Source organism: Gopherus flavomarginatus, chromosome 7 (genome assembly GCF_025201925.1).
Source record: "Gopherus flavomarginatus isolate rGopFla2 chromosome 7, rGopFla2.mat.asm, whole genome shotgun sequence".
Lineage (NCBI taxonomy): Eukaryota > Metazoa > Chordata > Testudines > Testudinidae > Gopherus > Gopherus flavomarginatus.
In genome coordinates this window covers 25,776,760-25,804,538 of record NC_066623.1, presented here as the reverse complement: position 1 = coordinate 25,804,538, position 27,779 = coordinate 25,776,760, and the positions used below count along the sequence as shown (strand labels likewise).

The 27,779-nt window shown below is 42.6% G+C and overlaps 1 protein-coding gene and 1 long non-coding RNA gene across 2 annotated transcripts in view; one reads left to right on the top strand and one right to left on the bottom strand.

Moving 5' to 3' along the window:
* LOC127055687 (uncharacterized) overlaps positions 1 to 17,489 on the top strand; it is a 35,137-nt gene extending 17,648 nt beyond the window's left edge. The window contains exons 2-3 of the long non-coding RNA XR_007775557.1: positions 5,404 to 5,573; positions 17,146 to 17,489. This is a non-coding gene — a long non-coding RNA (uncharacterized LOC127055687). The remainder of the gene's footprint in view (positions 1 to 5,403; positions 5,574 to 17,145) is intronic.
* On the bottom strand, positions 2,570 to 27,641 carry HMMR (hyaluronan mediated motility receptor). Its single transcript, XM_050962638.1, has 18 exons — positions 27,539 to 27,641; positions 24,092 to 24,190; positions 23,164 to 23,252; positions 22,147 to 22,197; positions 21,085 to 21,273; positions 19,732 to 19,818; positions 16,744 to 16,844; positions 14,581 to 14,655; positions 13,221 to 13,399; positions 12,336 to 12,484; positions 11,856 to 12,070; positions 10,196 to 10,312; positions 8,223 to 8,381; positions 6,633 to 6,785; positions 6,448 to 6,547; positions 3,935 to 4,111; positions 3,199 to 3,361; positions 2,570 to 2,659 (listed from the first exon to the last, which is right to left on the bottom strand). Exons 1-18 carry the CDS (start codon positions 27,582 to 27,584, stop codon positions 2,640 to 2,642), a joined length of 2,169 nt encoding a protein of 722 aa, XP_050818595.1. The 5' UTR covers positions 27,585 to 27,641; the 3' UTR covers positions 2,570 to 2,639.
* Between the last annotated feature and the right edge of the window lie 138 nt (positions 27,642 to 27,779).

Sequence of the window (27,779 nt, the reverse complement as noted above, 5' to 3'; positions counted from 1 at the left end):
GTACTGACACATGGTCCTGTCATTGCCCAAGGGCTAATACAGTTTACTAGTAACCAGCCAGACTTCAGACTGAAATACACTTAAGACAAATGCATTACAAAGAATGAAAACTGTCTGCACACACAGCTTATCAGATGTCACATCTTCTGCATGAAGACCCTGGTAGGTCTGTCCAAAGTTTGTCAGTTCTTTGTTCTGAAAGAGCTTAAGCCCTGAATCTGTATTAGTCAGTCTTCCTTCCTCTGGTCTCCTGAAAGTAGTAAACAAAAACAGTGCCCCTTTTGGGGGTGTGGAAAGGATAGCTACAAAGCTTCAGGGGGCTGGGTATCTACTTACAGCAAGCCAGGACCACAAAAGATGTACACACATCTCTTATTAATTCAAGGGTCTATGAATATACCCACATATCCACAATGACATGCTTCAAAGATCTCACCTCTGTCACAAGCCACCCTTTTCAACATACCTTCAATGTGATTGCTATTCCCACCCTTTCATCTACCACTACGCTCAGAGTCAACATAAATGAGTATACTAAAAACAAATCCTTAGGATTTCAAATAACTGTACTGTGCAGATGAAACTATCAGCTATTATAACTGACAGGTTCTGTCTCAGGGTACTTAAAACTGAAACTTGGCTCTTACTTTCTCAACTGAGACAGCAAGTAGTATGCGTCTTTACCAATGCTATTTGCCCAGATAGCACTGTAGACAGAATGAATCACACACAAGCCCGATAAAGGTAGGCTGTTTCAGACTTTTCCCCCTCCCCTCAATCATGTACATGACTATCCATAAACTTTGTAATAACCACCTCAAGGACAGTGTACATAGGAGATAATACATGTAGAACACGTGATATGTTATCAAAGCGCATGAGTGGCTATGTAATTTGCATCCTGAAAGCTACGATACTCTAGCCCAGTGGTCCCCAATCTTTGTGGCCAGTAGCACGTGCATGTTTTCAGAAGAGTGTGGTGGGCACCAACAGTTTTTCAAGGCTTATTTGGTATTTGTACATTAAATATATGAAAATCATATTTAATATACATAATATATGAATCCATGAGAGTAATTGCCAAATAATTTAATTAATACTTTTTTACATGTAAAATTACCCTCTCACCTTACCATGTGAATTTGCTCTTTTTTTAATCTACCTGTAAGAAAAATTAAGGAGTTTTTACAAAATAAATATCAAACAGTTTTCATCTTATTTATGTAAAAAGAGTTAGTCATTGAACTGCTGGTCCAAATATAATTATTATTCTTTAACATAGAATGAAGCCTGCAGGCCCAAAGTTCTGTCTCTGGCAGGCGCGGGGCTGCGGTTTCTCTCCAGCTTAAGCCATGACCCTGCACCTGCCAGGGACCAAGAACACCAGCACCCATAGCCTGCAGCCCCCGAGTTCTGTCCCCAGCAGGGGCGAGGCTGCGGCTTCTCTCTAGCTTCAAATACACACCCCTCCCCTCCCCTCCCCCCTGAAGTCATGTCAGAAGAAGTGTTGCAGATTAAAGGCACCAAAGAAATGATGTTTATTTTGCTTATGGTATTAGTTAGAGAAGAAGTGGGCAACTTAAGACTAAGATTTAGGACTTCAGACCGATTAAAACCATTTTTATTCAACAAAAAAAACCCCACCTTACACATATTTACTAGTGTAACATTTTAACAAAGCACATGGATTGTCTTTCCATACTGCCAGTGTCTAAGACTTATAGAACATCTTCCATCCAGTGAAGACCGGCTTCCTTGTGTTTCCATGTGTTGACTTTGTGCAAAGAGCTAGATAAAGTGAAGTGTTAACTGTAAGAGCCCAGTGAGTTTGGCATTCATTAAAGGTCACCAACATACCTGGAAACGGAAGCCCATCCAGGATGTAGGAGCACAGGCAGGTCACAAACAAAAATTCTCAGTCTGTCTGTGCCAATCTTGACCTGAGACTTCTACAGCAAGATGTTTTAAGTCACTAACCTCCAAGACTGTCAGTTAGAATGTCAAGCGTGGTTTAGGTGGCATGGACTCTCCCAGGAACTGGCCAGAGATCAACTTGGCAACCAGGATTTCACATCTATTCTGTGGTTTAGGGAATGACATGTGAAGCTAGCCAACAGATGACTGGTCTCACGAAATGCTCCTTCCATCAGTAAGTACATGTGAACAAACCAGTGAAAGTTTAGCCTAATGTACAAGAATCATGTGCAGTCAACCCAAGTAAACACACTATTTCTTGAATTAAAATTAAATACTTGTTACCCATTATACTAAATGACCATAGAGATGGACAGATTTTAAATCTATTTTTGGTATTCTGTTCTCTTCAGTTGAGACAGTTTAGACACACTAGGAAGTGACATGCCAAATATTTCCCTGGGTCCCAGTGTGAAGCAGGCTTTGACCACAGAACCTTTCCAGTGCACAGTCATCCATTACCCGCTGGGTAATAAGTTATAAAGCTAGCATTGTTCTTTAAAAATATTTAAGAAAGCCTTTCCCTTAAGGGCTCTTACTAGACACCCATCATTGTGCAACCTTGATCCTTGATTTTATAATGTACATATGGTCCCTTGAATCTTCAATGCAGCATTTAGCTTTTCCCAGCAAGTTAACAGGATCATCTTGAAACCAAGAGCAGATCAACACTTGTTCCTGTTGCCTGCAATAGAAAAGCTGCTGTGAGCTTCTTGTAAATGTTTTTACTACTCTAGATAAACAATAACTCAAAGTTCACATATTAACCAAGACATTAATTACTGCTACTAAGTTATGGTTCTGCATTTCCCCATATGGAATGGGTAGTTTATATAATGTGAAGTCTTGTTTTGACTATATTTGAGGGATAATTGCAAGGAAGTGTGGACGCTTATACATGATCTGAACCATTGATACTCAGACCTCAGTGATTCAGGAACCAAATTAGTGATCAGTGTTACCCAAACAAGCCACAGTAGTGTGAATTCATTGTTTCATTTACTATTTTTTTTTATTTTTATATACACAACAGAATAAATAAAATTCTTACAGCAAAATGACTGACTCCGTATTATTTTATCAACTACAATAGGTTAACATAGTAAAAGCATCCTGATTGGTTAATAATTAAATCAGTGTTTTAATATGTGCTGAACGAGCCACAAGAGATCCATGCAAGCCTCAATTTGAGTATCACTCATCTGATTTAACACCCATACTTACCTTCTTTTAAAGGAGTTTTGGGAGCACCATTTTCCTTGCTATCATATTGAAAAGCTTTAGAAGAATCAAAGCGCCTGATGCCCTGAATTTCATTCAGTTGCTCCTGAAGCTCTTTCTGTGCTTGTTTTTCCTTAGCCACCTGAGCACGCAGTTTTGAAACCTCCTGAAGTAGGAAACAAAAACTTTAGTATAATTCTGAGGTCATCGCATTATGAAGGAAGCAGTCATGAGTCAGTTAAGTTAAGCTATGTTAACAAACACTAGTCAAGAGAAGTCTAAAAACTGAAAGACAAAAGATATTTGGATGACTGGAAGCTTTATTTACTTACACCTGACTCAAGAGCATGGCGTTCTAGAAGTACTAAAAAGTCTATTGGTGATGCTACGAGACACTAATATCCCCTGCTTTCTTTGCAAGGCTCTGGCCAGTGTGGCAATATGGAACTTGGGATCCGTTTCCATTAGGTCTAGCAAGAGGTCAAGCCGAGAGATTTGTCCTCTCACAGCTATTACCTGGTTTGTCAAACATTAAACACTAGCCCAGATGTAGATGCCTGGAGCTGAAGTGGCTCATTCCAACTCCAGGCTAGACAGAATTGTCCCAGATTATTTTAGTGTTAAACTCTGAATAAGTTCAAATGTTTCCTGTCAGCATCTAGATAGTTTATCTTAAACTAGGGTGATGTTGCTTAGTGGCTTGACATGATACATGTGTTACACATGTCAGTTGACAAACCTGTTTGAGCTGGGCATTCTCATCTTTCAGCTTCATAACATGTTTGATTTTCTGCCTCTGATTCTGATGGCCCAGTAACTTAACATATGCATCACTTAATTTGTTCAGCTCTTCCTGGGCTGCACCATGTTCATTCAGGAGAGCATTCTTCTCTGCCTCAAATGCATCTAGTTGTTGCTGAAAGAGAGTTTGAGTAGGAGATAAGGGAACCATGAACTATCACTGCCTATTCCTTTAAGAAGAATAGCTATGCCCCCAACACTTCCATTAAGTTTAAGTGGAACAAGAAATTGGTGATAGCCAGCTAATATCTCTTCCCCAGATTGGGACACTGGAAGTCATATGCAAGAGGGAGGGTGGGAATTAGTGGCATAGGGTATGTCTGCACTATGGGATTATTCCGATTTTACATAAACCGGTTTTGTAAAACAGATTGTATAAAGTCGAGTGCACGCGGCCCCACTAAGCACATTTGGCGGTGTGCATCCATGTACCGAGGCTAGCGTCGATTTCCAGAGCGTTGCACTGTGGGTAGCGATCCCATAGTTCCCACAGTCTCCCCCGCCCATTGGAATTCTGGGTTGAGATCCCAATGCAAAAACAGTGTCACGGGTGATTCTGGGTAAGTGTCGTCACTCAATCCTTCCTCCATGAAAGCAACGGCAGACAATCATTTTGCGCCCTTTTTCCCTGGATTGCCCTGGCAGATGCCATAGTATGGCAACCATGGAGCCCGTTTTGCCTCGTCACTGTCACCGTATGTGCACTGAATGCTGCTGCCAGACACAATACTGCAGTGCTACACAGCAGCATTCATTTGCTTTTGCAAGGTAGCCAAGACCGTTACCATCCCTATTGCACTGTCTGCCATTGTAAATTGGTGATGAGATGACAATTATCAATTGTTTTGTGCCATCTGCTGCTGTCATGGGTGCTCCTGGCTGGCCTCGCTGAGGTCAGCTGGGGTGCATGGACAAAGATGGGAATGACTCCCCAGGTCATTCTCTTCTTTATGTTTTGTCTAAAAATAGAGTCAGTCCTGCCTAGAATATGGGGCAAGTGTACTAGAGAACCAGAGAGCACAGCCGCTCTGTGTCAGAGCCCCAGAGATCCCACAGAAATGACGAGCTGCATGCCATTCTAGGGGGTGCCCCTGCAACAACCCCACCCGTTGCTTCTCTCCTCCCCCAACCCTCCTGGGCTACCGTAGCAGTGTCCCCCCCATTTGTGTGATGAAGTAATAAAGAAGACAGGAATAAGAAACACTGACTTTTTAGTGAGATAAAATGAGGGGGAGGAGGCCTCCAGCTGCTATGATTATTCTGTACTGCTTGGACTTTTTTTCTTTAGACATGAAGGGGGGTGCGGGGGGCTGATGGAGCTCAGCCTCCAGTTGCTATGAGGATGGTTACCAGCTGTTTTGTAACATCTGCCAGGAATGACCAGGAGTCATTCCCATTTTTACCCAGGCGCCCCCGGCCGGCCTCACCGAGACCAGCCAGGAGCACTCATGGGCTGATGAAGACGGATATCAGTCATATTGCACCATCTGCCAACGGGAAGGGGATGCTGGTGTTCAGCGCTGCAGCACCCTGTCTACCAGCAGCATGCAGTAGACATAGGGTGACATTGAAAAAAGGTGAGAAATGATTTTTCCCCCCTTTTCTTTCCGGGGGGGGGAGGGGAGGGTGTAAATTGACGACATATACCCTGAAACACCCGGGAAAAAATGTTTTTGACCCTTCAGACATTGGGAGCTCAGCCAAGAATGAAAATGCTTTTCTGAGACTGCGGGATAGTTGGAGTCCTCACTACCTCCTCCCTCCATGAGTGTCCATTTGATTCTTTGGCTTTCCGTTATGCTTGTCACACAGCATTGTGCTGTGGACTCTATCATAGCCTGGAGATTTTTTCAAATGCTTTGTTGTCATTTCGTCTTCTATAACAGAGCTCTGATAGGACAGATTCGTCTCCCCATATAGCAATCAGATCCAGTATCTCCTGTACAGTCTATGCTGGAGCTCTTTTTGGATTTGGGACTGCATCGCCACCCATGCTGATCAGAGCTCCAGGCTGGGCAAACAGGAAATGAAATTCAAAAGTTCGTGGGGCTTTTCCTGTCTACCTGGCCAGTGCATCCAAGTTCAGATTGCTTTCCAGAGCGGTCACAATGGTGTGCACTGTGGGATACCGCCTGGAGGCCAATACCATCAAATTTCGGCCACACTAACCCTAATTAGACATGGCAATACCGATTTCAGTGCTAGTCCCCTCGTCGGGGTGGAGTACAGAAATCAGTTTAAGGAGCCCTTTATATCGATATAAAGGGCTTCCTTGTGTGGATGGGTGCAGGCTTAGAAATCGGTTTAATGCTGCTAAATTTGGTTTAAATGTGTAGTGTAGACCAGGCCCTAGTAATATCTTCCAAGTTAACTCCAACTCTTTATAGATGAGTGTTGACCCACTGGTAATGAATCTTAAGTCTGTAGATGCTGTTTAGCACAGAGACTAACCTGAAAAGGCTTAGTTTTGTTGTGCAAGTCTTCATAGAGCGCACGCCAGGTTTGTATCTCTTCTTCAAAGCCAGCAGCCACCTTTTCATCTATAGTTTTCCTGAACAGAAATACACAAGCAGTTTTGTTATAATCTAGTCTTAGAAGTATTCCCATTACTAAACCAGTCAGAGATATGGAGTCACCTTGATCTTTCAACTTCAAGCTGTTTCTTGAAGTCTTCAGTTTGCTCTTCCAGTTTTGTCTGAAGTTTAGTTATCTGTGCAATGCAGGATTCCTTGGTTCTCCTTATTTCTGCTTCTTTCAGCGCTAGCTTTGTCTGGGCATCTAGAAGCATCCTAGGGAAGGGAAAAGTTAAACAGTTGTTACTTCCTCATGAAATATTTGGAGAGTTTCAGATTTAATCAGCAGTAAGCAAAGCTTGCAGCATTCCAGCCACTATACTTACAGAAAGAATGGTTAGACTGAAATAGCAAGGTTTGCACAGGCAGTGTTGCATAAGGAAGCCAGAGAGATAGAAAGGGGCTATCAGATTAAGCCTACAATATTTGTAATGTTTCAGTAGTTCAGGCAGTATCTCTTTCTGTGCAAGGAAAGCATCTGTGAAGCCTATTGACCTGTCCAATGGAGGACTGTTTTCACACATTAAGTTAATTCAAGGTATTGTGTCTTATTCCAGTAGTTGTCCGAGACAAAACAGCTAGGGACACAACTTGGGGTGTATCTATTAACGGATTACCCACTCAAGCTACTCGCAGAAGGATACATCTCATGCAGACAGACCTGCAAAGCTAAACTAAACAGGTGTAATTGAACAGTTAATGTAAGCAGTAGAAGCTTTGACTCCTGAATGAGAAGAGCCCCTTAATAAATCCAGCAGGAATTGTACACTTCTGTCTCCTTAAGCATTTCAAGGAGGTGTGAACTTGAAGAGTATTAAGCTATTTGTAAGATTCTAAACTGAAGAGTTAGTAACTTACAGAAGTCACTATTTATCCAAGCTACAAACTTCACTGTACACAGAGCTGGAAAAAAAAAAATCAGTTTGGATGTCAAGAGGCCAACTGCTCTTTTATAATCTTACCAAAGGCTTTTAAAATGCTATGTCATTCACTGGTAAGCCTTTGGTTTAGACATATCCTGTTGTAGTCAAATACTGGAGATAAAATGGTAAAAAAAGTGAACTTGTGACAGCTTTCAAGACAGTTAAATACCACTGTCGTGTATCTTGAGGGCCTAGATTAAAGAGCAAGAAAAAGTTAGGTAGCCCAGATTAGTCACAAATAGTTGACCTGGATGGACTTTAAGTCAGGCATCTTGAGGAACAAACCCCAAAACTGCAGAATTAGAGCTGAGAGATTTAGGTCACACAAGGCATTTGGAGAAGCAGTAAGTAGTGGTAGAGAGAAGACTGAAGTTCCCTTTTCACTCTAGCCAACAGCAAGAAGCTTTCGGGTGACAAGCATTTACAAACAATGAAATAGATGGATAGTCCATTACCCAAGTTGAGGAGGGAGTGTGTGTGCGTGTGCGTGCACGACGAGGTATTCTAGCTAGCTATCCAACTGAATTGAGTCACTTCCTAACCTGCATTGCATATACTAGTGGATTTTGCACAGCAACCTTTCAATGCCCTGCAGCTGAAGGTCTATTCCTCCAACGAGAAACAGTTCATACCACTAGTTGTACTGGAGAAATATTCCATATGGTCTGGCCATAGGCATGTCAAAGGTGCCCCCCCAAACCACTTCAAGGAATAATCAGATGTCCATTACCTTGCATATTCCTCTTTTGCCTTGTCTTTGGCATGTTCCAGCTCCTGGAGTTGCTGTTGCATATCCTGGCCTACTTTTCTCAGCTCAACTACTTTCTCCTGTAGAGAAGAATTGTCTAGTCGGAGACATGCCATTTCTTCAGTCATAGATCCCTTGTAACTAGAAGGAAAAGTTTAGCATTTAAGTAACAGATGCTAATCTTCATTTTGCAGTATTCAGTCCTTTTGAAGACAGTAATAAATCCACCATAAGTTTGATGCAAGTTTTATTTGAGATCCTATCACAGAATCATAGTAATGTAGAGCCAGGTGCTTCAAGTGGTCTAGTTAATTCTGCCTCAGTATGGCGAGGAAGTATTTCAATTCAAGACCATCTGTGAAAAGTGTGTGTCTGATCTGTTATTAGAGACCTCCAATGACAGGGACTCCGCAGCCTCCTGTTTCAGTGCTTAACTATCCTTATGTAGTTACAACTTTTTCCTGTTATCTAACCTAAATCTCCCTTGCTCCAGATTAAGCAGATTGGTTTCTTGTCCTAACATCAGTGGATTGGAGAACAATTCATAACTTTTCTTTATGACAGCCCTTAACATATGAGATTGTTTATCAGGTTCTCTCTCAGCCTTCTCTTCTAGGCTAGAGATTTAACACCCTCCCCACCCCCCCACACACAAAAACCCATACCTTTCCTAATAGGTCAGGTGTTTTAAATCTTTTGTCATTTGTTGTGGTCCTCTCCTATTTGTCCACATATTTCCTAATGTGGTGCACAGAATTGGAAACAGACTCCAGCTAGGGTATCATCAGCACCAAGTAGAGTGGGACAGTTATCTCCCACATTTTACATCCCAGAATGACATTACCCATTTTTGCAACAGCATCACATTGTGATCCACTATAGCCCCAAATCTTTTTCTGCAGTATTATTGCCTAGCTAGTTTTTCCCATCTTTGTTGTGCATTGATTTTTCCTTTCCAAATGTAGTAGTTTGCCCTTATCTTTATTGGATTGCATCTTGTTGAATTCAGACCAATTCTCAATTTATCAAGGTTGTTTTGAATTCTAATCTGTCCTCCAAAGTGTTTGCAACCCCTCCCAGCATGGTACCATCTGCAAGTTTTATAACCATACTCCAAGTCATTCATGGCACATCAAATACATTAGAGTGCTCAAATTATAAGCAGTGTCTACAATCCTGTTGAAATTGTACCAAAGCTTCAATTAGTACAGATGACCAAATACAAAAAAACTCCCCATTTCTGTCAGAAGTCACCAAGGGGTCGGACCTAACTCTCTGAATGCCCTTTTGCATAACAGTTACATAAAATCAGATTGATGTAATTACTCATTGTTTTAAAAAATTTAGGAAAGTACTGGCAGACAAAGTGTTTTTGCTAATTCTGTATCCTCTGCCAGTTTTAAGAGTTTAAAAGTACAAGATTACCAGTTCAGTTTTAAAATACTTTCCATCATGTGTAGTTTCCAGCAATTAAAGCAACAGTATCCCTAAATCAGAGAACAGCCTGTGATCAGACATTTAACTGTCATAATATTCATCTGGATCTTAACAGAAAGTTAAGCTGCACAATGCCAATGCACACAGTCTTAATGTAGTTTTGGTTTCAGGAATGGAAATATCATTTGGAAAGGGTGTTCCACTAACATTGACAGTGTTGGGTTACAAGTGTATGGCACATATCACGTACACAAGAAGTTGAAAGATTTAAATGCTGACTCCATGAGTGCTCCAAGGCTAGAACAACCACGGGGGGTGGGGGAGGGCGCGGCAAGGGAAGAGAGAGGTAAAAGCAGGTGCTCAGTACCCAGTCACCCACTGATCATCTGTTTGGCAGCAGGTAGGAGACGCAGGGTGGAGAAGCAGGCGGCGCACCTACCTGGAAAAAGCGAAAGTCTGAGCCTGTGAAATCCCACTCCTCTATATCTCCCTCCAGCAGCTAGAGTTAATTTGCATACCTTTCAAATTCAGCAACACTTTCTCCAAGTTTACGCAGCGTGTTGCTGTGCTCTTCTTGCAGTTGAACAATGGCTTTACTGTGTGTTTCATTCGTTCTCTCTAACTCAACATTCTTCCTGAAAATAGATTTTAATATTCCATTCTTTAGTCCAAATCTTGACACTGGTGTAGGACAAACAGCAGTGGTCGTACTGGCCATGACAGACTTGCTCTATCAGCTTCCTGTTACCTCTGATCCAAACCAGTGTATTTCTTTCCTCAATACCACTTTCAAGAGTCTGCCTAGCAGTTTCGATTTTACATCATTTTCTTTCCCCAGTGCTTTAATTTCAGTTGTGTCTGTAGGATGGGATTTTTACCATGGAAGTAGAAGGAATTTGAGTTCAGGAAGAAGAGTTGCAAGTAAAGTGCTTAGTCAATTAATCTCAACTCTGAGATTAAACTGTTTTTCTTCTCTAGTCCACACAGCAGATCTCCTTGGGCTAGTTTAATTTCTCCAGAACCCCAAAGTCAATGTTATCCAGTTGGGCTAAAGACTTCTAGATTTTATCTTCACATGGAAGAGAAATAGCTCTCTTTAGAGCTAGCAAGTCTAATAAGAGCTTAAATAGAGTACATTTGTGCACAGCATCTTGCTTTATATACTTTTTCATTATCCTGAGTCAGTAAACTGTCTAGCAGAGCAGTTCATAAATTACATTCTGATAGACACCCTAATGTTGGATACAAAAATGAAAATAGTAATTGACTTAACATCTTTTCTGCAAAGTTAGCTTAAAAAAAGACTGGTTGAACAGTAACACTTCAGTCCTTTAGTCGCTGAGCAACTTGGTGTCCTTATAACTAAGGCTTTGACCAAAATGGACCATCAATTTGGTAATTTCAGAGTCATAGGATTTTACAAGTAGTAAAGTTTCATGGATTCAGCTATTTAAATCTAAAATTTCAGTGTTGTAATTGTAGAGGTCCTGACCCAAAAAGGAGTTGTGGGTGGTGGGGGGGGAAGGGGGCGGTGTCACAAGGTTATTGCAGGGGTGTGTGTGGGGTACTGCTACCATCTACCCTTACTGCTGCAGGCAGCAGTGATGCCTTCAGAGCTGGGCAACTGGAGAGCAGTGGCTGCTGGTTGGGAAAACTAGCTCTAAAGGGTGAGTTGCTGCCAGCAACAGCACAAACCTCTGCTTGCAGAGCTGGGCCCTCAGTCAGCAGCTACCACTCTCCAGCTGCCCAGCTCTGAAGGCAGCACAGAAGTAACGGTGGCAATACCATGATTCTCACCCCTTGCGACACCCTGCAACTCCCTTTTGGGTCAGGACCCCAATTCGAGAAACACTGGTATCCCCTGAATCTGTGTAGTATAGGGTAAAAGCGCACACACACCCCCACCCACATTTCACAGTCCATGACAGATTTTTCTTGGCCGTGGATTTGGGAGGGCCCTTATTTATAAGCAGATAGGATTGAGTTGCTAAAATTAAGAGCTGCTTTTTGAAGATACTGGATTAGATCCAACTGCTATAGAAAAAAGAGCTGGTGGCCACAGGTCAATTTAGTCAGTATTCTGCTGAGAATTTTTTTTAACTGAACCTGGGATTGCCATTTGTATTTCCAAATTCATTAAAAGTAACAGTTAGAGTTAGAGTTACTCTTTTCACAAACCCTTTCAGCTTTGCTTCCATCTGTGCTAGCTCTTCAGCTCTGGTCTTGTTCTCTTGTTCCAAGTGCTTTACCAACTTATCAGCCTTTTCTTCCTTAATATGCAGTTTATCTAACTCATCCATTGCTTCTTCTAGTTCTTCCTCCAAAAGGAGCCTCTCATTTGTCATCTCTTCTTGATACTCTAACAGTTTTTGATGTAAGGAAGTGGAAAGTTCCTACAGGTACAGACAGCACAAATATATAGCTATTAGTACAAAGGAGTTTTGAGTTCACTCAGTAAATCTTAATTTTCATGAAGAGTAAGGGCTTGTCTACATGAGGTAGACTAGCTAATAGTTAGTCTACTATAGCTATGCCACTTAGTTTTCTGTGTAAACAAGCCCTTATTCATAAAGACATCCACAATCGATTTGATCTAAACCAGAGCAAGAATTCAACAGCATTTGCTAAGAACGTAGATCAAGTCCGTATTTAGTTTACCTTCTCTTGTTGCAGCTGAGAATAGATCTCCTCCTGTTTCTGCTGAAGTTTTTGGTGTTCTTGCTCCTCTAGGAGGAGTCTCTTTTTCAAGCTTTCTATTTCAGCATTCATACTTTGCTTTTTTTCTCTGTTCTCAGTCAAGAGTTTCTCTATAGAAGAGAAAGATGCCAAAATAAGAATGCTTTGAGGACAGAATAATTAAGAGCTTTGCCCTACAGTATACTGTGGTGCTTTTTTTTTTTTTTTTTTTTTTTTTTTAAGAGTAGACTTTTCCACAGCTTGGTGAGCTGCTGAGTTTATCATATGAACATTCTTCCATCCTAGGTGACAAGAGCAATCATTAAGAGGCTCTCTCTTTTAGCATTAAAGAAAATGGGGCAGGAGGAAGCACGACCGTCTCCCAGAACAACTGCTGGGATTACAGATAGGTGTACAGAAATGAGTCACTTAGTGGAGTCTAGAGCCAGAAGATACCACGATATGCAGCAGTGAATCATGACAATGCAATGCTGCACTGCTGCCTGGAGAACGGCTCACATCCCATCAGTCAGAATATGGAACTAGAACCAAGTGATTTTTCAAGTGGAATCATACTTACTCTGGAAATTCCAGAATGCAAGCTAACTGGTTCAGACAGCTCCCCATTCCCACCTCCCCCCACCCCTCCATCTGCTGCTGGGTGAAGTTTTCAGTACTGGTTAGCAGCAATACTTCTGACTATAATCTGGGCTAATAATAGGTAAAGAAACAGCTCAGTATAACGACATACCACAGTTTTGACTTGGGACACGCTAACCTACATTTCAACAGAATGTTACATAAAGTCTAGATGAAATCAGTTTGGACATGGGTCCAGAGACTCAGCCCACAGGCTTCAACAGTTACCTTTTTCTTGTTCAAGCAACTGACACCTTTCATTAAGCTCTTTGATTAGTTTAGATTGTTCTTCCTCTTTTGCTGTAAAAAAATCTTTCAAGGCCATGATGTCCTGGTCCTTTTGTGCCAGTATCTTCTCCATATGGACAAGATCTAGTTTGTACTTCTCTATCTGTTCTGCAGTTCCACTAAGGGGGGAAAAAAATCCAGATACCTGTCAGCATTACATTTTGCTTAATTTTACATTTGTTGTCACAATTTGTACCAACATAATCCTGTGTAACATTGACGTCACAAGTATCTAAACAGGACTTGGGAAAGATTCATTTCTAGATGAAAGAGCTCAGGACAAATGATGGAGATCAGGTCTTTATAGTTCACCTTTAACGCAGCTTCTACTTTGAGAGTTAACTAAGACTCGGATCATTCCTCCTATGGAAAAACATTCATGAAGAATCCTATGAAGTTCTCTCCATTGACTGCCCCCCAGCGACCCCAGCCAATTGGACTGGTTGGGGATTTGCCCCTTCTCCAGAGACAAGTGGAAACCAGTCTCAGATGTATGCAGGAACTGTACAGATCTGAGAAAGTTACAATGTCTGACTCACTGCATGAAGATACAAGGCTCTGCTTAAGGGTCCCTCCCTCTCTCTAACAGTATGTCTTTGCATCTCTCTCCACCCTTTTAAGGGGCAGGGTGGATCCCCAACAAAGGAATTCCACACCAGTTGTGCACATGCCTTCTCTATACTGGGATCTGCAATACATAGTTGTCCCATTGATCTTGGAAGGCATCTGTATTGAACCATCTGTCTACACAGCCAGCAAAGCACTGTCATGGCAGCATTTTAAAATGGCTGTGCAGTTGCGCTGTAGTAAAAACTCTTGCAAGGGGAATACCTCCCAATGCTGTAGCACTGTTTACACTGCCACTTCACAGCATTGAAATTTGCATTGCTTGGGGTGGGGGGGGGGGGGAGAAGAGAGTATTTTTCTCCACTCCTCTGAGCGAAGAAAGTTTCAGCACTGTAAGTGGCAGTGTAGACAAGGCCTAAGAGGGAAAAAATCCAGCATAAAAAAAAAACTCTGCATAAGTAGTGTTGACCAGACAATTTTGTATATGGAAGTATCTTTCTATGCCGCTATGGAGAGGTGAAGCCTTGCTCAATTACCAAGAGTCAAGCTAGTTTGAAGGTTTTAAATCTAAGAAATGGACTAGAGATGCCCTCTCTCCCATATAAAGGAAAGAGTTATAATACTGATCTTTGTACAATTCAAATTAGAAATACCACTAAAAGCTTGATCAAGCCCCTACAACTGAAGCTTAAGTGACACTTGATTTGTCAAATCTGAAATAGAAACTTGTTACCTGAGTTCTGTAATATATTCCAAGAGTTTCTCAGTGTCAGACTTTTCTTCAACCATGTCTCTCTCAGTAGCAGTTCTAAAAATAAGAAATTTAGATGCTGCGCTTAACATGACATTTCTAAAACCAGATACTCAAGAAGAGCTGCACAGAGCCAGAGGTTAATAAGTAGCTGCCTGAAGACAACTAACAGAAATTCTGCATTCATCTGTGGATTGCTAGTATTAAGGCATCTAATCATGAACCAGAATACACCTAGATGACAAGTAATTCAGTACCACACAATAAGAAATTAGACACGTTTCCTCATGCATCTGTTAGAGTTGCATTTCAGTAGATTTTGCATTGTCAGTTTCAAATACTGAATGTTCAGCCATTCACATGCACGTGGGAAGCAATAAACAAACTTTAAGGAGAGCTCATGCTAACCTCACAGAATAAATTCACTCTCTTCCATACCTAGCCTAGGGGCTCTCTGTCCTACAGTCTGGGAAGGGGGTGGCATGAGATCCTGCCCAGTCAGTAACTGCTACTTCTGGTAGCAGTGAGAAGATGGTATTAGGCAGAAAATCTACTTGATTTTTTCAGATCCCTATCTAGGACTTCATGATTAGGGACATCAGTTGGGAAATGCTACATCTAGCTGCCAGTTGTACATACTAATGTCTCCCATGACCAATTGCATTCCCCAGGAACTATTAGCTCTAAGTTTACCAGCAGAATCACTACCACCAGTTCCATGAATTTTACTTTTATTATCAAACTCAAAGTGCAATGTCAGCTCAGGCATTTGACTCCTGAGACATTGAAAAGTGTACAAAACATTTTTGTGTAATGAGGATTCCATTCTACTTCACACATGCTTCAGCACAGGGTGGTATGGGCAGTGGCATAGCCAGATGGAGGGAACGGGGAGCAATAAAAGAAGGTGCCGCAATGGGTGGCGCGTTTACTCACCCAGCGGCATTCTGGATCTTCAGTGGTGGACCCTTCACTCACTCCGAGTTTCTTTGGCAGCACGGAAGGTCCCACTGCCGAAATGCCTCCAAAGACTGGGAGCGAGTGAAGGTCCTGCTGCCAAAGACCCAGAGCACCGCCGGATGAGTAAAATAAAAACACCACAGTGCTTTTTTTTAAAAATCGCTCCCCCTGGGTGAGTACAAAGGCACCAGGAAATTGACAAGGCGCCACTTGTGCTCAGTGGGGGAGCAATCACTTCCCCCCCACCCCCACCCACTGTTCCCCTAGCTACGCTACTGGGTATGGGTCACACTTGAGATCCATTTTGAAATGTGCAGTGATGTAGAAAAGCAGCGGCCTGCACAGTGAGGTGAAGTACACTGGTTGTTGATTGGCTTCAGGGTAGAATTGGAGGTGATGGATGGGGCCTGCCTCTCTGCCTTTATGATATATAAAGGCTGCAAATCAAGTGCCTCAGCTTGAGGTGGTGTAAGAAAAAGTTGGCTTCTAGAAAGACATTCTCCACAATGGGTATTAGAGCAAGTTGGAGAGGAATAGCTGGACCTTCAGGTCAAAAATTCTCACAACACCCTTGTGAGGGAGACAATTGTTGTTCCCCATTTTGTAGAATGGAGGCATAACCTTCACTGAAGAGTCTATGTCTGGGCCAGGAACTGAATCCAGCTAGCTTGAGTCCTAGTCCAGTGCTTTAATCCTCTAAACTATCCTTCTTACCATATTATACATGCTAGCTCACCTGAACGATATTAACGTTGGTCAACTGGTTACCTACAGTACGCCAATAGCTTGAGTTGACACAAAATAAAATTGAAACCTTGCAGGATGCAATACCTTCTTTTTGCTATGGAATGGAAGTCACCCAAGGTTGACAGATTTCTATTCCAGTCACAACTGGAATATTAGAGGAGCTATTTTGTCTTGCTACAAAATAGACACTAAGGGGCAGGGTCCTATACTAGGCACCTCTTACAACAGGGCCTAAACTTGATTTACAGATCACTTTCTATTAGTTTTCTGCTACACCAGATTCCAATCCACTGGCAAGCTCCTGTCAACTCCCTGTTTTCAGTACTTCTCTTCTCCTTAGCATCTGCTGACACTCATTTAATTTGCCATGTTACAGTTAAGTATAACCAACAATGGGAGCTGGCAATTTATACCAGAGGTAATTCCTCTATTACTTACAGTTTTTCTTCCAGCTGTGCTACTTTTCCTTTGGAATGCACTAGATTCCTCTGGACTGCCTGCAGCTTCATTTCCATGTCTTCTTGTTTAGCAAGGACATTCTTTAAAAAGAGAAAAAAAAAAAAAAAAAAAGAAAAAAGTAGTTAATAGCTATAGACGTTTTACAAGCATAAAATATAGCCGACAAGTTATATTCCTATTAGGCATTGTGACAGGCTTATTTATCCAGGAGAGTTTGCCACCATAAATCAGAATTTACTATTGGCACAGCCCAGTGCAGTTGGAGTCAAATTATGACTTTGGAATTCAAGATGAATATGAAGTGAGAAAGTATATCAGGAAGCTATATTTATGGCAGTGATTTTTACAGAATTAAATGGTGCTATTTTGTTTGCTTTCTAGAGGCAGTGGGGTCTAAACACATACCTGAATTATAATGCTGTATGATTGAAGATGACCATTTGTATCGCTGTTATTCAATTGCAACATCTTATACAAAGTGTATCATGTAAGGTGTCAATGGAAAAAGTTCGAATTTGTCAGCTATGATTATCCTGGTTAAATCCATGCATCACTGTATCTGAAGTTACAAATATTGGATATAGATCTGTATCTCAAACTTGTATGCCTGGGTGACACCTTAGAACTAGATTTATATCAGGGCTAGCCAACTCTGTGTTGGTGGCCCATTAAGGACACTCCACTCTCACAATGGGCCATTGCAGAGGCAGGCCTTTCTTGTGGATGCAGGGGTAGGCAAATTTTTTGGTCTGAGGGCCATATCTTGGAATAGAAATTGTATGGCGGGCCATGAATGCTCACAAAATTGAGGTTGGCATGTTGGGGCGGGCACTGTGGTTGCGGCTGCAGACAGAGGTGAAGAGTTCATGATGTGGGACAGGGCTCTGGGGAGGAGGGGTTTGGTGGTGCAGGAGGGTGCTCTGTGACCAAAGGGGTTCAGAGGGTGGGAGGGGAAATGGCTCCAGTTGGGGGTGCAGGCTCTGGGGTAGAGCCAGGGATGAGAGGTGCTCGGAGGGCAGGAGGAGGAAGAGAGAAGATCAGGGCTGGGGCAAGGGATTTGGGCATGGGAGGAGGCTCAGGGGTACAGGCTCCAGACACTGCTTAACTCAAACAGCTCCCGGAAGAAGAAGAAGCAGCAGCAGCAGCAGCAGCAGCAGCAGCATGTCCCTTCTCCAGCTCCTACATAGAGGCACAGCCAGGTAGCTCTGCACACTGCCCTGTCTGCAGTGACCACCCCTGTAGCTCCCATTGGCCATGGTTCCTGACCAATGGGAGCTGTAGGGGTGGTACTTGGACCAGTGACAGCATGCAAAGCCAAGCCCCCTGGCTTGCCCTATGCACAGGAGCTAGAGGAGGGCCATGCCGCTGCTTCTAGGAGCTGCGTGGGGCAGCCTCCGACCCTGCTCCCCAGCTGGAGCAGGGCAAGACCCGGATCTCACTCCCAAGAGGAAGCTTGAGAACTAGATTAAAAATGGCTGGCAGGAGGCATCTGGCCCCCAGTTTGCCAACCCCTGTGTGGATGCCTCAGACAGCCAGGAGCCAATGCTGACCCTTGTGATTTTGCAAACCATGTAAGGACATGTGATGAAGAGGTGCTCCTCCCCCAACCCTAGAGCTGGTGCAGCAGGAAGAGGCTCTCCCCCCCCCCCCCCCCAACTCCTCCACCACCATCTCAGGTGCTGCTGTGGAAAGAGAGCTGGAGGGGTGTGCGCGCACACTCTTCCTGCCGTAGCCCAGGGCAACCTGCACCCCCAACCCCTCATCCTTGGCCCTATTCCAGAGCTCACACCTTGAGCCAGAGCCCTCCCCTGCTGCACCCCAACCCTCTGTCCCAGTCCTGAGCCCCTCATCTCTAGCCCCAACCCAGAACACTACAACCCTCTGCCTCACCCTTGCCACATGAATTTTGTTATGTGCACCAATATGGAGGAGTCTACACATCTCCTCCATATTGGTGCACATAACAAAATTCATTCCACACATGCATGGGAAAAATTAGAAGGAACACTGCCAGAGCCATCTCCATTTTGCCTCATTCCTGCTCCAGTTCCCTGGGTTATGGGTTTACAACTAAAATGAATATTTAACACTATGGACTGAGGCCCTTCCAATCTTCTGGAAGCCTGCAGTCTATTCCATCACTGTTATGATCCTGATCTGTGAACGCTGAAAGTCACTTGTATGTATATGATTCTTTAGCCATTCAATAATTCTCCTTAATAAAAAATCTTTAGTGAGCCAATCTTTAGTAAGCTGACAGTATGATATGTGGGTAAGATCTGAGATTCCCCAGGTCAATATGTAAGTGTCTGATCCTTTGGGATTAGTAGAACCTCATATAATGAAGTGCGTTTTTCCAGTAACCTCTCACAATACTAGACTTGTTTGTCTGGCCATTTAGGGAACTGTGGTAAAAATCTGTCTGGGGATTGGTCCTGCTTTGAGCAGGGGGTTGGCCTAGATGACCTCCTGAGGTCCCTTCCAACCCCGATATTCTGATTCTATGGATAAGAACCAATGACTGGAATGCCTAAAAGGGACTGTGTTTGGCTTCTTGGTGGCCAGTGCAGTGCTACGGAAGTTCTTTTGATACCGATCTGAAGAATATCTGCCCTGTCTCTTGCAGTCTGCCTTGAGTGTGGCATTCTCAGTGTGGTCCATCTCAGGCACATGGATATTGTGACATCTAAGGATTTCTTGAAGCCTAATTATCTGGATTCTGCTCGTCTCTGCTGTAGACTTGCAGTGCAAACTTGAAGTCATTTGAGCCCTTTGGCTCACTTCCCATTTAAACAGTGGAATAGCTACTTCTGACAGTGGAGTTGGAAGAACCCATTATTTGCAAGTTGATTTGTAATTAAAGCATTTCAACTGAAAGCTACCATGTAGAAATGCTAGTATCCTGCTTCTAATTCTGGAAGAGATCCAAGTTCCTGTCATATGAGCAATTTCAGTACAGTAACTTACCTTACTCTTTGTCTCCATCTTGTTCCTGAGTTTCATTAACTCCATGCATAGACTGCTCATTTTTTTCTGTGTGCCATCTTCAGAAAACTTGAACAGAGACAAAACACTTTCTGGTTAACACAGGATTAGCCCTACACAGAAGAGCAGTTCACATTCACTTAAGGGCCTTCCCTGACCCTTATTAATTCCCTCCCTCCAAAAAGATATCTGCATTTCTTACCGATTTAGAGGGGAAAAAGTACTTGTAAACTGACTTTGAATAAACTGCAAAGTGCACAAGCCAAGGCAAATGTTACATTAAAAAGGCATATTTGTGACTTTATATTCTTAAATTATAAAGTTCTACAGTATCTACCACTGAAGTGTTGCAGTGTAGCTTGAGAGAAAAAAAAGTGTTGTAAAAGTTTTACTTTATTTACCTGAATCAGTTTTATGTATTTAACATGGTATAATAAGTCCCATTGCTGGTGAGGGCAGGAACCTGAAGGGATGAAGCTAGAGCCCTAGAAACATACTATACCGAAAATGTTCCTACACAAGTCACTAATCTCCACTGAAAGTTTACCACTTGCCTATGCATAAATTCTAGTTGCACCTTAGGATTAACAGCAGATTTCAACTTGCCACATGTCAAGTCTAACAAGTTTGATCAAAAGAACTCAGCAACACAAGTACACACTTGATATGGGACTTTATTCAGGATACGCCTGAATTGCTTAGGTCAAGATAATCAAAGCTAGTAGGTAAAATCTTGGCCCCACTGAAGTCAGTGGCAAAGTTTCCATAGACTCCAATGGAGACAGAATTTCACCCATTATCTTTAATCTTCTTCCACCTTTTTCACCTAAGAGCTCTTTGTCAGTGTCCTCCAAAACAAAGCTTTCCTTGCACAGCATCTTGGTTGATAATTTAGCAGGAAATTTACCTCTCCTCTCTTATGCACTGTCTTGGTAGAGCCCACATAGGCACAAGATGAGGATGTTTTGCAGACAGTAACATCAAGCATCACTGTCTACCCTGTAGAATTACTTCAACTTTGTTATAACATAGTTTCATCCAAAATTACAGTGAGAAAGTGTGAAAGACAGTGCAATTGAAGTTTAAGTTGCCATATAATTTACAAGTACAGCCTTGTACTCTATTCACACAAGAGTGAGCATTAGTCCTACTCGTCAACCTACCAACCCCAAATCAAAGGGATCAGGTCCAGTCTTTTTCTTAACTGTAGAAGACTAAAAACTATTAACTTTGTTGCTTGTGAACAAGCTTGAGGATGTCACCTGCACAGAAAGTGACAAAACCATAGCACGTCTCTGCTAACTTGATTAAGTGGATCCAGATCCAGACAAATACCTTTGATTTTAGAAATTCATTAGTTCTTGTTAATTCAAGAAGCTGTTTTTCCAGGGAAGCAACATTCGCTGAGAGTGATGTTTTCTCCCTGACTGCTGCAGTTAGTTTTGCTTCAGACTTCATGAAATCCTCCTCTAGAGCCTGGAGTCTTTTATCCTGCTCTCCACGTTCTCTCACTAATGCACGAATCTAGAGGAAACAAGTTGTTTGTTAGAAATTAGAGGAGTGTAATAAATATTCAAACAAACCAAAAAAACCAAAACAAAAACACAAGTTCAGTTTGAATGATGTCCATTGTTCTCCTGTGAAGACAGATTATCCTTTGTTATAACAACTTTTAACTGTTAGAAAAAGGGAAAGGACATGTGAGTGTTACTACAGAAGATCTTTACCTGTCATTAAGTTTAGTGGCTTTTGTATCCTTAGCATTTTATCCGGCTACTTTGCCCTACTCAGTTTATTTCAGCCAGAGTGCAAGTCAAAAATAATCTCTTGGTTTCTCTAATTTGCCACATGGGCAAAACTGGCCCTCTGGATTGAAGGGTGGAAAGGCACTTATGTCAACACCACACCCTTAACAGTGGAGAGAAGCCAAAATATATAGTTTTAGTAGTGAGAGGGAGAAGTTTAACATCCCCACACTTGAAGTTTGTATCTTAATTCCAAAGCTACAGCTTCAGCAATATCCCACCTCTTGACAAGAAAAAGCAGTTTCTCTCATTCATTTTGAGATATTTGCTCCAGAATTTATTGCTAGCCTAGAAGATTCAGATGAATTCATTAATGGAATGAGCTAAGATATTATGAGCATGTTATAAGAACCTTTATAGAACAGGCAATGCTTAAATCAAAGTGTTATGATTTTGTACCACTGACAAACCTAGTAGTTAATACATAGTTATTTTGATAAAATTTTGCTTTGGTCATTTTACAGACCTATTCATAAGCTTAATCAATGTGTCAGGTTACATATTTTGTTAGCTAGCAATTTTAATTCCTTCCATGTGAAGCCAATAGTGGTCACATAATTTAAAAAAAAGCCATAAAGAAATCTGTTCATACCTCTTTCTCAAGCATCTTTTGTTTTTTCAGCTCTTTCATGATGGTTGTATCCTTTAGATAGGAGAAAAGCATGTAAGGGTTACATATTCTCATACCCAAGAGCACAAAAACTAAGTACTAACAGGTATTCAGTTAAGGTTGATTACTCCATTGCAGGGTTTCTTGAAAATTACTGACAAAATAAACTGCCACTATGAGAACCATATTGGACTATTTGAACTAGTATGCTAATCATAAGAATTTTATATTGATTTACATAATATAATACTGAAAACCTGACACTGAAGTTGTGTTAGCAAGACTTCCTACCACTTCTCAAACACTTAACTTACTAGCCCATAGGGTTGTTTATTTTTTTAATTTAAAAAAACAAAAACAAACCCTGCAACCCAGCATCAAACCCCCTCTTCCCTCAAAACTACAAAATATTTAATTGACTTTCACACATTAAGTGGTTCTACCCCTTCTCTTCATGGGTGGGATGGGGGGAAAAGGAAAAGGAAGTGTGAGTCAGTCTCTCTCTCCTCCCCCCAAATACCCAAGCATCCTTAGTATTTGGGGCCCCCCAGCCTCTTATGTCCCCATATTGGGGCTTTCTGCTTGTCACTTTATTCTATGGGAAAGGCAGCAGAGGCTCAATAGCTACTTAGCTCCTCTCTCTCCCAGACTCTAAACAGAAAGAGCAGCACTTGAACTGTCTATTCCTTACCTCTCCCTTCTCAGGAAAAAGCCATCACCTCTCCAACCACAGGTAGAGTTTCTATTGACCCTGAGCAAGTGGATTATTCCAGGTCTGACTAAGCTACATTCCATTTAAAAGAAAAGGACTTCTTTCTTAGTCCCTACAGGATGGGCATAAGGATAGGCCTTGAAATAAACCCAGTTATCCTATCCAACGATTCAAAATTTGGAGAATGCATTGTTTTAAACACCCAAATTCAGAGTAGACTAAAACTATAGGTTTGCCAAGAATTAACAGTATGAATATAGCTATACCAGAGACAAAAACAGTCTTACTGTTGATCCCAGAGATTTAAGTCTTCTTGCAGTTTTGGGCAAGCAGTCATTCATTTCACTGTTCAAATTCTGTTGATTTTCCATTTCCCCTGTGGAGACAAAGTTTCACCATACTAAAAGGTCAAGATTGAGTGACTGTTTTTGTGGAAAGACTACATTTGATAGAGTCTTTGATCTTTGTTAGAATGTCCACCTCAAATCTGAAGGTTTGATAAAACTATAACTATCTTCTATACCTGGCACTGTACAAGAGTTAGATGGACACCATCAATTCACAGTCTATGCAGTTTCTATTGAATTTACCACCCGTCCTGAGATATACACTCAGGAAATGAAATATTGCCACTTTACAGCTTACTGTAGCTCCTCAATTGCAGTGTGAAGGAGAAACTGACTATGCAGGTAGGTGGATGGAATGCATGAAGTGAAAAAAAGTCCAATGTTTCAATGAAAATAATGCAGTATTACTGGAGGAGGGAAATTCAGATAAGCATACTTTTCAAATTGCTGGCAGCCTTTTAAAATAGAAGCAGGTGGTTAATGAACCAACGTGAAGCAAAAGCAAAGTACAGACCATTATCTCAAGCACTGAGAAAGCAAACCGAAGCAGCAGTGTATCAGGACCAAGGCCATGTTTACGCTACAACAGCAAAAGAGATACAGCTGTGCTGATGGAAGAAGTTTTCTGTCTATGTAGTTAACCCACCTCTTCAAGAGGTGGAAGCTAGGTCAACAGAAAAATTATTCTGCATCTACACAGGGTTAGGTTGATCTTACTATGATGCTTAGGATGCAAAATTTTTCAGCAGCCCTGAACAATGCAGCTAGGTTGATCTAATTTTTAAGTATAGACCAGGTGATAGTTTCAGCATTGCAAGCCCTTTGAAACTTTGTAATTGCAAGTTTGTCAAGCTGTAGGACTACTTACCTTTCTGCTTTCTAAAGCGTTGGGATTTGTCAAAAGACACAGGTCCCTTCAATGCCTCTGAAGATTTGACTTCATAGGACCCCGGTGATGGGGCATAAGCTAGAAATGAGGGAATGAGATGTTCAGCACAGGAGAGAACACTAGTTATGAGAATCTGAAAGAGGAGAGAGAGTTATATTTATGGATTGATTGCCACCAGGCAGTTCAGACCTATACCGCATTTCTCAGTTTTTAATCTGCACAAGAGATATCCAAATAAAAGCGCAGAAGACAGACAGACAGAGCTTGTCCAAGCATTCTGCAGATCATACCTGCAGTAAAGTTATGCCCATAGCAGAGCATTCGTACCTGTTTGTGTATGGACCACCACCATAAACTAGATTTGTGGTCTATACTCAATACCGCAGAAAGACTTAAAATTAGTGCATTAAAGTCTATTCAAGTAGTTATTGGAAACACAAGAGCAATTAGAAGACAATCTTGTTCCTTTAAGACTGGATCAGCCCTATTTCAGCACTGTTGTTGGCACTTTGAATGGCACAAACTTTCAAAAGGTAGTCCCTTCCACTTTAAGAGGGAGGCGCATTTGAACTCTGCCATTTTTCCAAGTGCATAATTTTTAAAAACTGCTTGCAAAAGTGTCTTTGAAGGGAAACAAGAAAGATAGGAGAACACACCGGCATGGATTCATCATTGCTCTTACACTTTCAGCTGGCAATATCCTGTCCTCCGTGGTCTCAGAATATGGCAAGCTACTTTAAGCGAGTCTGTCAACTTGTTTCAGTTTCCAAGGCTGATTTACTGACACTGAGGTCAGGGATTGAATGGATATGAATTGCCACCCTCTGACCTCTCCAAGTATATTTTGGTGGGACTGTATATAAATGCAGTCCATCACTAATACCTATTCTGAGAGGCAGTTCTTAGACAGTCAATTTCTTAAAGCTCTGTATTAAACTGTCACCAGTTCAGATTTTGTGGATATAATCTTTGTTTTTTTATATCTTGTATTAAAGCTTTAATTAACAAACAAACCATCTAACTAGGTGCCCCTTTATTAGTGAGGGGGTGGCCTGTATCTGTAGTTCCATTTCAAGAAGAAATGAGATTCCACGCTAAGAAGATTGGACAGTTACAGTGACCTTTGGTTGAATGGAAAAATTGTAGTCAGTAATATTCAGTGTAATGACACATTACTGCTTCATGACATCAAGTACTAAAAAGCCAAAAAGAGATGGAGGGACTGCTGTCCTTGGATGGGGTATGATCTAAAAAAACAAGTTATAAAATTTCTTCAATAGTTTGGACCACCTTCTTGACCATGTTATAACATTTCTGACAACTGCACCAGTGTAGCAAGCACATGCCTGGGGCAGCACATGCTACGGAGCGGCATTCCGTCCATTCTGCAGTCAGAATGTTTTTGGGGGGTTTTTGGCGCTAGTTCTGGGCAGTGCAGAGAGAAGCCAGGAGGACAGAGAACACTGGCACCTGCAGCCCTGGAGTACTCTGTCCCCAGCAGGCGCAGGACCATGGCTTCTCTCTGGCTTAAGCTGCAGCTCCGCGCCTGCCAGGGACCGAGAACACTAGCGCCCTCATCCTGCAGCCCCAGAGTTCTCTGTCCCCAGCAGGCATGGGGCCATGGCTTCTCTCCCCTGCTGGGCACTAGATGGGCACCATGGTGCCCGCAGGCACCGCATTGGAGACCACTGCCATAGAATTTATCCCAGAAACAAGATTAAAGCATATATGTTTAGAAAGATCACAAGCAAAGCTCAGTAGAAGCAGCAGCATCTTTTCAGAGTTTCACAAATGACTGGAAGCCACAGTCAAGGAAGATGAAGCTTGCGGTGCATCAAGTGACAGTGACCCACAGAATATTTACAGTGCAACTACAGAAGTCCCTGTCAAGCACGCTTGTGACATACAAGGCTTTGGAGCTGTGCTCCAGCTCCAGGCAAAAACCTGCAGCTCCACTGCTCCGGAGCTGCTCCGCACTCCAGCTTCAGGCTCCGCTCCAAAGCCCTGGTAACATACTCTGAGTACTCTATACCAGGTATAAATAGGCCATTTATATTCCAGTGAAGACAACAGAGCAGCCCTACAAAAAGTTGAGCAGTTAGGCCAGGTTCCAATGCATGCAATTTCATCGCTCACAGTCCAGAGGATGTGGGTAAGGAGGTGCCCTTTAATCCATAAGCATGAGCTTGCTACCTTACTGAAATAGGTCTGCTGACAGTATTCGTGGTAACAAAAATTCAAGTCTGTCCACATATTTACACCAGCGACACCATCACAGGAACCTAACCAGATCAGCCGCAACATCTACGGTTCATTCACCTGCACGTCCACCAATGTAATATATACCATCATATGCCAGCAATGCCCCTCTGTTATATACATTGGCCAAATTGGCCAATCCCTATGTAAAAGGATAAGTGAACGCAAGTCACATATTAGGAATGGCAATATACAAAAACCTGTAGGAGAACACTTCAACCTCCCTGGACACACAATGGCAGATTTAAAGGTAGCCATCCTGCAGCAGAAAAACTTCAGGACCAGACTCCAAAGAGAAACTGCTGAACTTCAGTTCATTTGCAAATTTGACATCATCAGCACAGGATTAAACAAAGACTGACTGGCTAGCCAACTACAATAGCAGTTTCTCCTCCCTTGGTGTTTACACCTCAACTGCTAGAAGAGGGCCTCATCCTTCCTTGTTGAGCTAACCTTGTTATCTCTAGACTAATTCTTGCCTGCATATATTTATACCTGTCTCTGGAAATTTTCACCACGCGCATCTGACGAAGTGGGTATTCGCTCATGAAAGCTTATGCTCCAAAACGTCTGTTAGTCTATAAGGTACCACAGGACTCTTTGTCACTTTTTACTGATCCAAACACGGCTACCCCTCCGATACTGGAGAATAGCATTGTTGACCTGAGACCTCTTTGAACAGACGTTTGAGCGTGCGCTGATCCAGAACAACCTTTGATCAAGGGCTGGAGGCCATGGACAGCTGCCCGCCTGGATGCTTGGCAATCCATTTCTTCCAGCGCTGCACCAACGCCAGCCTTCAGGAGTTAGCAGTAGGCTATTTAATCAAGGCACAAAGGCAGGCAAGCCTGGGAGCCTACGGGTGCCTCAGGGACGAGAGAAACCTTAACTCAGCATCACTCAGCCGGGTGCTATGACTAGTGAGCACCAGCCCAGCCAAGCAGCTGTACCAGGCCCTAACGGGAGGCTTCAAGGACATCATCAAGGCCAGCCGCCCCGGCCCCCAATCGCCTCCCCTGCAAGGCCACAGAGCACCCTTAACCCTCCCACTCCCCCGCGGGCTGGGTGCACCCTCCCCCGGAAGAGCCACTAAACGCCCAGGGCTAGCGACAGCACGGCCGGGTCCGCCCTCAAGCTACCCAGGGCGCGGGCCCCACGCACGCTCACCAGTGGCCTCATTAAAGCGCTTGAGGGGGGCCTTGGGGAAGGCCATGGCTGCACAGCGCTCAACCCCAATTACCACTCACGCTCGCCAGGACCAGCTTCAGATTCAAACTGCCAACCGCCTTCTTAACACCCCCCGACAGCCAATCACAGAACACCGCCTGAGAGCCTGTAGAGCCACCCAGCCAATCACCGCCTCTGCCTAGAGTATGCGCACCAGGTCCCACGGGAAACAAGAGATACC